Source organism: Lissotriton vulgaris, chromosome 2_1, assembly GCF_964263255.1.
Source record: "Lissotriton vulgaris chromosome 2_1, aLisVul1.2, whole genome shotgun sequence".
Lineage (NCBI taxonomy): Eukaryota > Metazoa > Chordata > Amphibia > Caudata > Salamandridae > Lissotriton > Lissotriton vulgaris.
In genome coordinates this window covers 549,527,402-549,541,516 of record NC_141687.1, presented here as the reverse complement: position 1 = coordinate 549,541,516, position 14,115 = coordinate 549,527,402, and the positions used below count along the sequence as shown (strand labels likewise).

General features: G+C 49.8%; 1 protein-coding gene across 17 annotated transcripts in view; it reads right to left on the bottom strand.

Annotated features, from left to right (window-relative positions):
* The window catches only part of MAP2 (microtubule associated protein 2), a 1,129,470-nt gene that overhangs the window by 101,675 nt on the left and 1,013,680 nt on the right, over nucleotides 1-14,115 (bottom strand). For all 17 annotated transcript variants that reach the window (XM_086955531.1, XM_086955543.1, XM_086955530.1 and 14 more), the window contains 2 exons: nucleotides 8,879-9,026; nucleotides 5,686-6,029 (listed from right to left, as the gene is read on the bottom strand). In XM_086955531.1, coding sequence (XP_086811657.1) covers nucleotides 5,686-6,029; nucleotides 8,879-9,026 — 492 coding nt within the window. The remainder of the gene's footprint in view (nucleotides 1-5,685; nucleotides 6,030-8,878; nucleotides 9,027-14,115) is intronic.

Below are 14,115 nucleotides of genomic sequence, written 5' to 3'. Positions count from 1 at the left end.
ATTTTAGACACATATTTATTTCCACTCTCTTGTGCCTACATGTCGCACCAAGTCTATGAAAGGACAATGAGTAGACTTCCGGGCCCGTGGTATTTTGATCCTCTGTGCTGAGGATCTGAGTTCAAATTCACTGTTTGCCAGAACTACCTGGGCAGGGAGGTGGTTAAGTAGTGGTTTCCACCGAAGTAGGAGGGTGAGTGCTGAAGGACACTTTCACAATAGTATACCTAAATGGCCTCAAGACCAGACAATGAAACTGTTACGGAGGCCTCTGGTTTTCCCCATGGCCATAGAGGTGACTGGGATCTGTCATACAGTAGGCAGAGTAATTATAATGAATGGGAAAACTTGCTACAGACTTGTTAATAACTGAAGTGATATGGCCTCATAATAAGACTTCCACCTGCAGCCAATGCAGGTGTCCTGCAGACAACCCTGAACGGTTTTCCCCATGGGGCCATAACGTGAGGGAGGTGGTAGAGAAATACACAGCTATTTAGAAATACAAGAGTGACTATTGAGAGTATTTTGAGCAGCTGAAACAAGTGAAGTGTAGGTACTGCAGTTTGTACAGATCATACATGAAGGAAAATAAAGTGGTCTGAAAAGACAAGCGATGACATCGCCCTAAAACTCACAAAGTTAATATTTGGGAAAATACTGTAAAGATGGCTTCATATTACTGTTTGAGGAAAAATACAATTTTCAGAGATGGTATGTTGCACTCTGACAAAAGCTGGGTTGGAAAAAAAGTTTCCTAAAGAAAAGAGGCACAATATTTTACAACACAAGATACTGTTGTAAATGTCTTTGAAGAAGATTCTACCACTGGGAAAAATCTGTCATATTTCCATAAAAGTCTGTAGTAGCAATATTTATACGAATTTGTTTTTCATTTTGAGATTTATTCAACAACTGAGGGATGTAGGAATGAAGAAATTTGGAAAGGGGCGATCACTCGGTCCCCCCGAACGTATGGTTGGGTGCCCCGATCCCCCCGGGAAACCATTTTGGGCGGGAGGCGTGGCTCGGCTGGTATGCCCAAAGTGGCGTAGCCGGGGCGCGTCCTTTCCCGCCCAGGAGGGGTTGTCCTAGACACCCGCACGGAAGACCACGCCCAGTAGGCGTACCGGAGGAGGGTCTCCGCCCTCCCGCAGATGGATAAAAAGAGCGGGAATCCGAAGAAGCGTCCTCTTGTTCCTGTGCTCTGAAGGCTGCACCAACTCTTTGCTCGTGAGCCCTCAACGGAACAAGCGGCAATTTTGAGAACTTGTAATCTTGTTGTTTCTCTTTCAGTTATTTGGAGTACGAAGGATACAGGACCTCGTTGATCAACTAGCGCAGAGTACACAAAGCCATGGCCGGCAAGAAAGCAGGAAAGAGCTCCGAGATGGAGAAGGTATTGCGCACCTTGTCGAACCGAATGGCGAGCATGGACCGAAAGCTTGGGAAAGTTGACTCGATCGGTCGGGGTTTGGCCGAAGTTAAAAAACAGTTAGCGGCCCAGAACAGCTCAGGCCGTCCTAAGAAGGTAATAGGCCCAGCCTTGCCGGGAGTCGTCCCTGAGGGTAGGGGGAAGCGTGTTAAGAAGAGGGCGGTCTCTGGGGAAGATCCGGTTCCCGAGGTACCCCCAGTCGCCCCCATTACTCCGGCGGACAGCCCGGTACCGAACCCAGATATAGGTTTACCAATCCCGGTTGTAATTACCCCTGTTAATGACGAGGAGATGCCCCCGGAACTGGCCATCCAGTTAGCGGCAGTGTTGCCCTGGCTCAAGAAGAAAGCAGGGGGGGCAGTGGCCGCGGGAGACCCGGCCGAGGAGGCTAGACTAATAATCGAGCAGTTACGGCAGTCGAGAGAGGCCGCGACGGCGAATGTTCCTCTTGTTCCCCCACAGGTGGCGCCGGGAGGACCAGCGGTTAGCCGGGAAAAACGCGGCAGACACGACGGCCGAACCTGGTAAGAACACATTGCCAATGGCAGGGGAGGGGTCATTACCTTCAAAGCGCGAAAGGGTGGCCCAGCACATCCCTGCGGCCACAAAGGAACTGATATGGGGGGAGAAGTATGTGAAAATGTTTTCATTGTTGACTGACCATCGCGAGATGGAATATACAAAATCCCAGAAGGATTTATGGCACCCCAGTGTATGGCGTGCCAAGATGGCGGAATTTAGGGTCGATGAGACTGTAGCAAATTGGGTAAAGGCCTTTTCGATATTTACGGCAGTCAAGGGGGAACGAAAGCCGGAAGTCATGACTGAGTTGACCTGTTATCAGAATAGGATTATGGATTTTTATACCATGTATGAGGGGGACGAGTGGAAAGGATACGATATGAAATTCCGAAAAGCGAAAGAGTTTGATGCAACTTTGACCTGGGATTGCCTCGACTCGGTGTCATGGCACAAGCAGCTCTTGCCTGGGGCAGCAGGTACGTCCTCGCCGGGCGGGAGCGGGTCGGGGTCAGTTCGCCAAAAGCCCGCGGTGCCCTTTCGAGCGGGAGCCGGTGGGGAATATCAGCCCAAGACCGGCGGGAATGACGGCAATCGGGGGGTTTGTTGGGGCTTCAATAGAGGCAACTGTAGCAGGCCCCAGGGAACATGTAGATTCAGGCATGCGTGTGCGGGCTGTGGGAACTCCTCACACCCGGAGAGTTGCTGTAGATCTAAAAACAGCGGAACGGGAGGAAAAGGGGGGTCTAAGCAAGAGTGAGGTAATGCTTTGTAACCGATTGCCTACACCTGTCGATATCATGGCTCTGACTCCTTGGTTGAACAAATACCCTGATCATGTATCCGCCGGGGTGTTGAGGAATGGATTCCTAGATGGCTTCAACATCCCGGCCGGGGATTTTCGGGGTGACTCTTTTTGTAAAAATCAGTTGTCTGTCCAACATAACCCAAGCGTAGCTGCAAGAAAAATTTCCAAAGAAGTCAGCTTGGGGCGGGTAGCAGGGCCTTTTCATCGCCCGCCGGTGGCGGATTTCGTGTGTTCCCCGCTAGGGGTGGTCCCAAAGAAAGACCCAGGGGAGTTTAGACTCATTCACAACTTGTCTGCCCCAAAGGGTTCTTCAGTGAACGAAGCCATTGACCCAGATATTTGTTCGGTGCGGTACGCATCATTCGACGATGCCGTCGCCATGTTAAATCACCTGGGCCCCGGAGCGCTGATGGCGAAATCAGACATAGAATCGGCGTTCCGGTTGCCCCCGGTACACCCGCTAGATCAGCGCTTGCTAGGTTTTGCGTTTCAGGGGAGTTATTACATGGATAAATGCATGCCTATGGGTTGCTCCATTTCTTGTGCCTATTTTGAAATGTTCAGCTGTTTTTTAGAGTGGGCATTCACCGAGGCCACAGGGCATAGGCATGTGATGCACTATCTGGATGACTTCCTGTTCTTGGGAGCAGCCGGTGATACGAAATGTGTGCAGGCGCTGCAGGACTTCCGCGTCCTCATGCGGGAGTTCGGAGTCCCATTGGCACCAGGTAAGACGGTTGGACCATCTACTTCACTGGAGTTTCTGGGAATTGAGCTCGATTCTGTGCAAGGATGTTTCCGTTTACCAATGGAAAAGGTGGCCAAGTTTAGGGCTTCCTTGACACAATGCCTGGGCAAGGAGAAAGTGACCCTGGACCAGTTACAGCAAACAGTGGGTCAGCTTAACTTCGCCTTAAGAGTGATACCAATGGCCCGCCCCTTCTCACGCTCTATTGCACAAGCTATGGTTGGTCTCAAGGAGGGACACCACCGTACGAGACTGTCGGCAGAGGTTCGCCAGGATATGCGCATTTGGTTGGCATTTCTGGCAGACTTCAACGGTCGAATTGTGTGGATCAAGCCACCAGCGTCTTCGGATGAACTGGGTTTGTGGACTGACTCAGCTGGGAGCGTGGGATTTGGTGCCATTTTTGGTAACCGATGGTCGGCCCAAGTATGGCCGACGTGGTGGCACTCCAGCGGTCTGACAGGTAACATTGGGTTCTTGGAGCTATTCCCCATTTGGGTTGCTCTGATAGCATGGCCAGACGACTTCAGGGACCGCTCGGTGGTGTTTTGGTCTGATAATATGACTGTGGTTGAGTGCATTAACCAGCAGGCAGCAAGCTGCAAGTGGATCTTGAGATTGTTGAAAGAAATTGTATTACGTTGCATGAGATTGAATGTACAGTTCAGGGCAAAACATGTGCCAGGCGTACTGAATTATGCAGCTGATGCACTCTCTCGTTCACACATGCAGGCTTTCAGGGGCTATCTACCCACAGCGGACCTAGTGGCGGCACCGTTCCCCGAAGCACTATGGCTAATCGGTGCCCCGGATTACAAGACCTCGTGGCAGCCAGCTTAGCTCCCAGGACAAGGAAGGCATACGAAGGAGCGTTTCGGTCCTACTGCACATTTTTGGGTCCAACAGGGAGACAGAGCTGGGGTCAGGAGGAATCCTTCCTGGGGTTCCTGGTAGCGCTGCACAGAGAAGGCCGATCAGCGGCAACGGCCAATAGACATAGGGCGGCCATTTCATTCATGGCACAGGTGCATGGCATAAGAGACCCGACGGGTTCCTTTTTGGTTAGGAAGGCGCTCCGCGGCTGGCAACGCCTCGAGGGTCGCAAGCAGGATGTGACGCACCCGATTGGCTTAGACAGATTGTCTCTACTTTTAGCAAAGCTGGATGAGACGTGCTCCTCCCTTTTCGAAGCAGTTCTGTTCCGGGCAGCTTTCGCCTTGGCATTCCATGGGGCTATGCGGGTGAGCGAACTCGTCGCAAGGAACAAGAAAGATATGGAGGGAGGCTTGGGCAGGGATCACGTCCAAATAAGGGGTGATTCGATGGTAATCTCGATAGCCAGGTCCAAGACTGACCAGGGAGCTATGGGAGATAGTGTTATCGTGCAGCGTGCACGAGGGTCCCCCACTTGTCCGATAGAGTGTTTAGAGGCTCCTCCATGCCCTAAATATAGACTACACAGTGGATAAGTAGTCTCTCATTACATGTTCCCCATTAACTTCATGATTCCGATCAGTATCTCCCCTGTGAGTTAAGGGGATTAAAAGTTATTTTCCCTGGAACAGGGAATGCAATTTCACGTTTTACTCCCTTCCAGGTGAAGTAACCATCTCAAATTCACACACATTAACAAGCTAAAATTCATACACATTTGCTTGGAGGGGGTGGGATTTATTCTTGGCCCTGTGGTGGTGGAGGATTCCATGGTTGGCACGTGAGCAGCGGCTTTTTTAGCACCCCTGGGGGGAGCTTTTTTTCCTCCCCCAACTTGAAGATTGAGGGCGGGTCAAGGTGATGCACAGCAGGTGCCAACAGCTCCTCACAAGTCTCTGTGCACTGTGTTTCCAAGCCGGGAATTGTCAGGCCCGGAGTGTGAGGACTTGTTAAAGTAAAATGAACACAGCACCTCCAATTCTGCAAATCTCAATTTATACTCTTAGTGGACAATTCATGAAGCTGTTTACTCCAGGTGAAGTAATAGAGTCTTTTGTTATCCCTTCATATGATCAAAAGCAGACTTATCTCAATCTTGGCTTGTTGGGTTTTCTATATCATTATCATAGTATGACTGTGGAACAGTAGGACAGTAACTATCTAGCACACAAAAAAGCAGGCTGTTCAGCAAAATGTTCTACACATTGACATCATTATCCCTTCCGAAACCAAAACCCTTACCTGTCCTCCTTTTGGCTGATATTTGATATTGTCCGTTGACCCAATTTTCGACTTGACATTCTTGAGGTCTGGCAATGGCTGGTTTAATACCCGTATCTGCTTCATCGTGGCCGGAGACTTTGGAGGCGTTCGAAGGATGGCAACTTTCTTCTCACTGGGTAGCAGCCCAAGAGATTTTGGGGTACCGGGGGTCCGAGGGGTCCTGGGATAGCTTGGAGTGCCAGGTGTGCCTGGCGTGCGTGAAGAATAACTTGGTGGTGTGCCGGGGGTGATGGCGGTTGAGCCTGGTGTGTTGGGTGTGGAATTTCCACTTTTTCCTGTTCGACTACGAATAGGCTCTGATCCTACATGGAAACAAAAGCGAATCATTAGAATCAGAAGTTCTCTTCAGACAATCCTGTGTAATCTCCTTTCACCAACAATACAATACAATACAACTTTCTCTGAGATAATGAACGCAACAAATTTTGACTACTGTCAAGCTTTATTTCTCTCAGATGCATCAGTAATCTACTCTAAATCTACTACACTTCATAAACCAGCGGTGCATGTGGACATGGACATGTCTGTGGTTTGCATACTGCAGTCTGTCCAGCACATCTATGCCTCACTTGGCATTATGTACCTTCTCATTCATGGGCCACTTGCCTCCATCGCACATGCCTGGTTCCCACCTCTCCCCACATTCCGTTATTGTGTGGCTGAGGTGCCATGCTGTTGATGGCTCATGTAGATGGCTAGCCCAGGTTGCCACAGTAAGTTATGCTGTTGTGTCTGGTGGGTGGGCATGTTGTGTGGCATGTTGAATGTGAGTCTGTGACGTGTGCATTCCCAGAGTTGTGAGTTGCATGATTGTGGAGTTAGGGGGTGTGGTGTGTTCATTTGATACTTGCCAACGAGCAGTGCATTTCCATGGGTGCCATCCTGTTAGCGCTGGTTGATGATGGCCTGTCGGTAGAAGTAGGAATCATGCACACTGCCTGAGTAGTTGGCGACGACGGTGGTGGCGATTCCTAGGTGGTCCACTGTTGCCTGCACATTTATGGAATGTGTGTGCTTTCTGCTGAGGTAATTGTGTGCAGTGTCATCAGGGGCCACAATTAGGACATGTGTGCAGTCAATTGCCCCCTAACAAATGCGGGAAGCCAGATATGGCATAGAGGCCTTGCTTGGTCTTCAGCTGTTCCTGTGCAGTGTGGAGGGAGTATAGGTACTGGGATACTAAGCTGATGATGGCATCCAAGACAGTTGTGAGGAACTTTGATAGGGCTGGCTGTGAGACTCCTCTGACTCTGGCGGTTGTTGGTTGGAAGGTCCCAGAGGCCAACTTGTGCAGCACAGCCAGCAGCTTTGTCTGCGGAGGGATGTTGGTTGTCAGCTGTGTTGGTACCGTTAGCCTGTGGGCAATGGTGGTCAGGATGCGTAGTATGGTTGTCCTTTTGAGCCTGTTAGTGTTCCTTAATGTTCCTTAATGTTTGCAGACCTGGAGGTCAACAGTTCTGCGGCAAGCATCAAACTCTGCTAATATCCATATGTCGCCAAATGTGAGTGTGGGAGGGTGAATTCTATTACATGCAAGTTTAGGAGATGTCATCAGGAGCGACAGTTTTCAGTCCGTGCCTGCCACTATCAGCCAAATGCATTTTACTGACTCACCTGCATGATTTGTAACAGAAAATCCCAGGTCTGCCATTTGCTGTTACTGCTGACATGATGTTATTAGGTGACCTTGATCACGTGGGAGGTGGAGGTGACATTATGGTCAGCATTTGTGTGATGTTCAATGTAATGATGCTATTGGACTTTGGGTGACTGTCAATTTGACAACTTGCAGCATTGAGGATGGAAGTACTTCCAAAGCAGTGTCCAGATGTGCCAATTATTCCGTCAAAGTTTGTGGGTTCACCACACTAACGCAGGCAGTTATACATATACACACACAGACACATGTTGTGATATAAAATATTGTAGACAAGAGGGCATTATTATGGGAAGTTCTTTACCTTGACATATAGCGAGAGAAAGACACCTGAACATTGGAAAATAAACATTATGCTAAATATTAGAAACTAAAATGACCATGATGCAGCATACTTGATTACCGCAACTCACTCTATGTAGGCCTGCTGAACTACCTAACTCAGTGGGGCAGATTTTACAAAAAAGTGACGCATCTGTTGAAATGCGTCACTTTCCATGCGCCACCCTGAGAAACCCTTGCGCCACCATGGATGCTCCGTATTGTAAGTACGGCACACCATGGTGCATGGATTGACAGAGGCGTCCGAAATTCGGACGCATCTTTTGGGGAGAAAAAATCATGCATTGCTGGAGTTGTGCCGAAAGCACGATGCAACTCCAGCAATGCATTTTGAGGCCATTCCCACTATACTCCTTACACCTGCTTCAAGCAGGCGTATGATTTTGACGAAGTAGCGTCCTAGAAGTGACGCAGTGAAATCTTGTAGATTTCACAGCGTCACTTTTACGAGGCTTTCCTGCATGGTAACGCCCACCCAGCATACAATATACCTGACGAAGGTATAATGTGATGCAGGGCTTTACAACGTGATGCGTCTCCATAGGATGCGTCACACTGCTTTTTTATAACTCCCTGCTTCGAGCACAGAGCTTTTCACATTTCTAGTCCTAGTGACATCAGGGGCAGACTTCTTTCTTACTCTCTAGTTCGTGTTTGTGCTCTTCTATGGCTAAGCTTCTCAAGATCCACCATATTAAGCACTGCAGGATGGAATTCCTTGCCTTCTTTCATCTGGTATTTCTGGTGCCAAAAGAGTGGATTTCTCTGCACCAGCCCATCAGGGACATTTCGTTTCTGCCTCTTTTCAGGAAGCACCTGAAAATCTCAATAGACCAGATGCTGATGCCTGTTTCCTCTGAGCGCCATGATGCCTTTTTTGGGTAGCAGAGCACTTTATAAGACTCTTCCGTTCATTCATTCCAAGCAAACCCGGAACCTCCCAAACCCAGTAGCCTTGTAAAAAAGTGTGAGTGCTATACTTTCGAACTGTTTCTTCAACATGTTCTCTTTCAGCAGCATACGAATGTAAGAGAAATGAAGGGAAATTACAGAGAATTCAGAGCCTCCTTTATCAAACAATGAGTTTGGCGATAAACTCTGTGCCTGGCAAACGAGAAGTGCATGTCTAGGATCAGAAACAAACACACTTACTGGTGGTCCGTCGTGCTGAAGAGGAGATAGAAGTGCTGGTGTTGAAGGAGTTCTCTTCTCGGTCCGAGGGGAATGCTTTCCGTGGAGGGAGGATGGAGGAGGGCCTGGGTAGGGACGATCGCTTCTCTGGACTCTTGCTCGTGCCATCCTAATGCAAAAGGACGAACAACTCAGAACCCTGCTTTGTATTCAAAGAGCATCAACACTTCTGACAAACTAAGAAAATCACACTTTCATTTGTGGAGGGATGTTACCAAACAATCCGAATACTTTTGCCTGCCAGAGAGCTTTTTACAATGGCCCTTTTAACAAGCATTGGCATAGCCAGTAGGTCTCGCATTTGGGACCTTATATGTGTTTAGCCATGCAACAGTTGGTGTTGTTGCACCAAGGGTATTCTGCTGCATAACTAAATACATATAGGGTCCAAAAAGCGAGACCTATTGGCTATGCCAATGCTTGTTTGTTTTTTGTTGCTGTTTTGTTTAGTTTGCCAGATCTACAATAGCTAGACATGTTTTTTTTTAAACAGTTCTTTGCATCAAATGAACTTGTTTTCATTGCTCTGAATGTTGTTTCCATTCTGGTTGTAGCAAGCAGTCATTCCCGGGGCTGTGGGGGCTGCCTAGCTGTGCGCATGCGCCCGAATGTTGCAAATGAGAAAAAGCCTGGTGCAGGCGCAATTTACAAGTCTGGCGTGAGTGAGCCCCAGGCAGCATGACTCACTCACACAGGAGTTCATGCACTGCACCTGCATACTCAGCATGGTTAAAGGAAACTCGACCCACTCCCTCCCAGGCATCGAACACATATTTACCAAGAAACTCTGAAAAGAGCTTGCCTGCTGCACTGACGGCTGGTGGTGTGTGTGCCTGGTGAAAGCGTGCACTGATGGCTGTTGCTGTGTGCTTGGTGGAAGCGTGCAGCGATGGCTGGTAGTGTGTGACTGCTGGTAGTGTGTGTGCCTGGTGGAAGCGTGCGCTGACAGCTGGTGGTGTGTGTTCCTGGTGGAAGCGTGCACTGACGCCTGGTGGTGTGTGTGCCTGGTGGAAGCGTGCACTGACGGCTGGTGGTGTATGCCTGGTGGAAGCGTGCACCGACGGCTGGTGGTGTGTGTGCCTGGTGGAAGCGTGCACTGATGGCAGGTGGTGTGTGCCTGGTGGAAGCGCGCACTGACAGCTGGTGGTGTGTATGCCTGGTGAAAGCGTGCACTCATGGCTGGTGGTGTGTGTGCCTGGTGAAAGCGTACACTTACGGCTGGTGGTGTGTGTGCCTGGTGAAAGCGTGCACTGACGACTGATGGAGTGTGTGCCTGGTGGAAGCAGGAGCATTCACAGTGATAGAAGACAGAAATGAAACTGAGGAAGATGAGGGGGAGAAGGGAGGGGAGTGCGAGCAGAGGAGCATGATTCACAGCTAATAGACACAAATTCAGCTGACCAGGAGGGAGGGGGAAAAGGGAGGGGGTAGTGCAAGCAGCAGAGCCTCATTACAGCAATAAAAACACAGATGGCAGCTGTGCATGTGCACAAGCTCGTGAACGCAAGCTGTAGGCCAGCAAAAGCCTCTGGTGGCACTTTTAAAAGCCACTTACTAAATGTCTTGAAGAGACAGCGCATGCGCTGTCTCAGGTGAGACCGAAAAGTGCTCTAATGTCCTGAAGACTAAGAGAGCAATGTAGTCTAAAGAGCCCAGCTATTCTGCAGCAAACCCTGCTCTTACGAAGATCACAATCCTTATTTCAAAGAAAGCCTTGTCCTCTGAAAAGAGTCCTGCACGCCAAAGAGCGCCAGACCCTTCTGTAAAGAGCTGTAGTAGGCTTCTGGAGAGACCCCTGTCCTAATAACAACTCCGCTCTCCTCTGAAGAGAGGCCTGTCTCTCTGAAAGAGACACCTTTACTTCATGAAGATCTAAGGCATACATAGCGCTGTGCCCTCTTTTATATTTGTACTGTTTAAGGTATCGGCACACAGCATACTTTTACTGTTAAACTTTTTTTTTTTTAAACACCTCATTTTCTGGATTCATGGGAACACCCACACTGCTGCACATGGCTGCGTTCGTGATTTCCTCTGTGTAATGGATTTCACAGAGCCATAATGAGCACTCCTGGGAGCACTTCATTTGATAGATAAGTGGACGAACAACTAGACGGATGGCAGGATGGATGAATTGTGCAGGCTGAGAGCTAAGGCTTTGAGTTGATGCTGGTTCACAAATTGATTCTTAAAGGCCTGCTCAAAGCATATCTAGCACAGTGTATACTGGTTACTCCCCCTCACCCATCACTTTAACAGATATCAAATTAGCTACTTTGCATACCTTATCCATACAGAAATCGATCTTGACCTGTCTGGCGGGCTCTCCCTAATCCATTGGCTCTTCATAAGCACAGCTCTTCTGAGAAATCATCTGAGTTGGGCTTTAGACCTTTCCACCTCTTCTGTACTGACACTAGTTTCGACTATAAATGACTCATCTTTGGATCTGAAAAAATGTGTCTGTCTCCCATTCACTGAGAACATGAGAATGGAGTGGTTATATTGTTTTCTCAAAAAAGCATCCAATAGGATTTTGATCCTGGAATATCAGCAGGTTTGTAGTGACCTAGTGAATGTTTTCTTTGAAGACAATGTTTCCTTTATTTAAACTTTATTCTCGCTACAGCCCTGCTTTAGGTAACCATAAGCCAGTCAATTATGTGCCTTCTCATCTCTGGGCTTTACTACTTTCGGGCAGCAGCAAGTGATCAGTACGGTAGCACTGGCAGTGGCGGCTTCTCTGCTAAGGCGGAGGAGCGTCACCTCACTGCAAGGAGCAGCAATGGTCATGGATGACACCATCAGCTTGGTACCCCACTATCTATACTTCCCCCACACTGTGTAGAAACAGCCGGAGACCAAGCAAGGCGTCTATGCCACAGCTGGCTTCCCGCACATGTCAGGGAGCAATTGACTGCACACATGTCCAACTAGTGCCCCCTGGTAACACTGCACACAAGAAGCACAACAGAAAGCACACGTATTCCACCAATGTCCAGGTAATATAGGACCACCGGGGAATCTCCACCAACATCGTCACCAACCCCCCTGGCACTGTGACTGATACCTACCCCTTCGGACAGTCCATCATCAACCTGCCCTACCAGGATGGCACCCACAGAAATGTACTGCTCGTTGGCCGATACCAAATGAACACACCACACACCTCAACTCCACAATCATGCAACTCACAACACAGGATAGGCACACGTCACAAGCTCACATACAACATGCACACCCACCAGACACAATAGCACAACTTACTGCAGGAACCTGGGCCACCCATGTACATTAGCCATGAACGGCATGGCACCTCTGCCATACAATAGAAGGATGTGGGAAGAGGTGGGGACCAGACATGTGCAAAGGAGGCGAGTGACCGTTGAATATGAATGTACACAATGCCAAATGTGGTGTGGTTGTGCTGGACAGACTGCAGTATGCAGACCACACACATATTCATGTTGACAGACCCAGCTGGTGTATGGAGTGCAGTGGACAGTGGACGCAACCATGTCACCCCAGCCAGTGGGGGAGAGGAAGGAAATGTAGCTTGTTACGTTCCCCCCACAAGCGTGAGCGGAGTGGGCTGGCCCGGCGTACGCTTGGCCAGGTTAGGGGTGTAAATAAAAGGCATGTAACTCTGGGCGTGGTCCTCTTCCGAATGCCCAATGTCTCTGCCAGGGCGGCGCCTCACACCCCGCCACGAGGAAGACGCCGTGAGCTGAGTTGCCTGCGACCCTTTGCGCATGCTGAACCCCAGGATGCTGGTCCCCGAACCAGTCCTGCCCGCGCCTGGGCACCCAGGTCTCAATGCCCAACTGCCGACACAGGCGTGTGTCGAATAGGGCCCACCACGTGCTGGTGCAATCTCCAAGCCCTAGGGCCATGACCATGGCAGCCTCGTCAGACAATCACGGCCACCGCGCACAGGCCCGCTGTACTCCTTTCTCGTTGACGTACTCTACCGGCAGACACAGCGGACAAGTAGGTCATACATTTGGTACTGAGTCTTGATTACACCATGGCAGAGCACATTAATAATGTATACGTTTATGTCACTATACTCCCTTCGACGTGGTGACACCAAGTATGTGCATAGCATCACAACCACATGTGCATGTGGGCCCACGCGAACTACTGCCCTCTGCCTACGCTGCGCACGAGTAGGTCACACATTTGGAACTGAGTCTTGATAACCTGATGTGTGAGTTCATATGTTCATGGGACGTTTGATGTCACTATACTCCCTTTGATGTGGTGCCAGCTGGTCATAGTAGTACATCACAGCCGCAAGATTCTGTGGGCCCAAGCGGACTACTGCATGCGGCCTACGCTGCGCTCGAGTAGGTCACAGATTTGGAACTGAACATCGATTTTTCAATGGCAGAGTACATATCATTGCACTCAAGGAGAGGTGTATGAGGAAGATGCCTTGCAGGAGTAAAAAAGGATCATTGTTACAGAGGTGACCGAACACTAACGACGACTGCCTTGGTGTCACCAACTCTGTGCCTCGCGAGCCAATGACATGTGGCTGTGGGCCACTGCTGACCGCTGCCTCCAGCCTACACTGCAGTCCAGTAGGCCACAGGGTCCTGAATTGGCAATGGCGCAGTTCATTTCAGTGTACCGGCATCATCACAGCCTTCATCCCCTCTCAGCCCCGGTGCCACTAAGTCTGTTCCTGACATTCATGGATACTCTCTGGTTGTACATTGGTGGCGTCTGAGTCTATGGACTAGGGTGTAGTTTTCATCCTCATGCAGCTGATACCGAATTGGTGGTGGCAGAGAGGCTGTCGCTTTCCACTCCTCCATTTGCTGCTTACGGGTAGCATCAGGCCTCTGCATCATGCCCTGGAGGACACCTTCCACTGTCCCCCACAACCCTCCGCCACATTCACTTTCGACATCGACGAGGACCCGCTCAGTCTACGTGGCCCTACCTCAGTGGACCACAAGTCACCATCCTGTGGGGTTGTGCCTATGCCAGCTGCAGTGCATCTGGGGCCACTAACTCTATGCAGCTCAAGTCAGGGACTCTGTTTGATTCAATATTGGATGACCTCTGTGACGGTGGTCTTGGGGTCATCAATGCCATGTGTATGTGGGCTTGCGCTGTCCGCTGCCTTCGGCCTCAACTGCGAACCACCAGGGCTCACTTATCAAATCGAGTCCTGCCCGGCCCGGCCC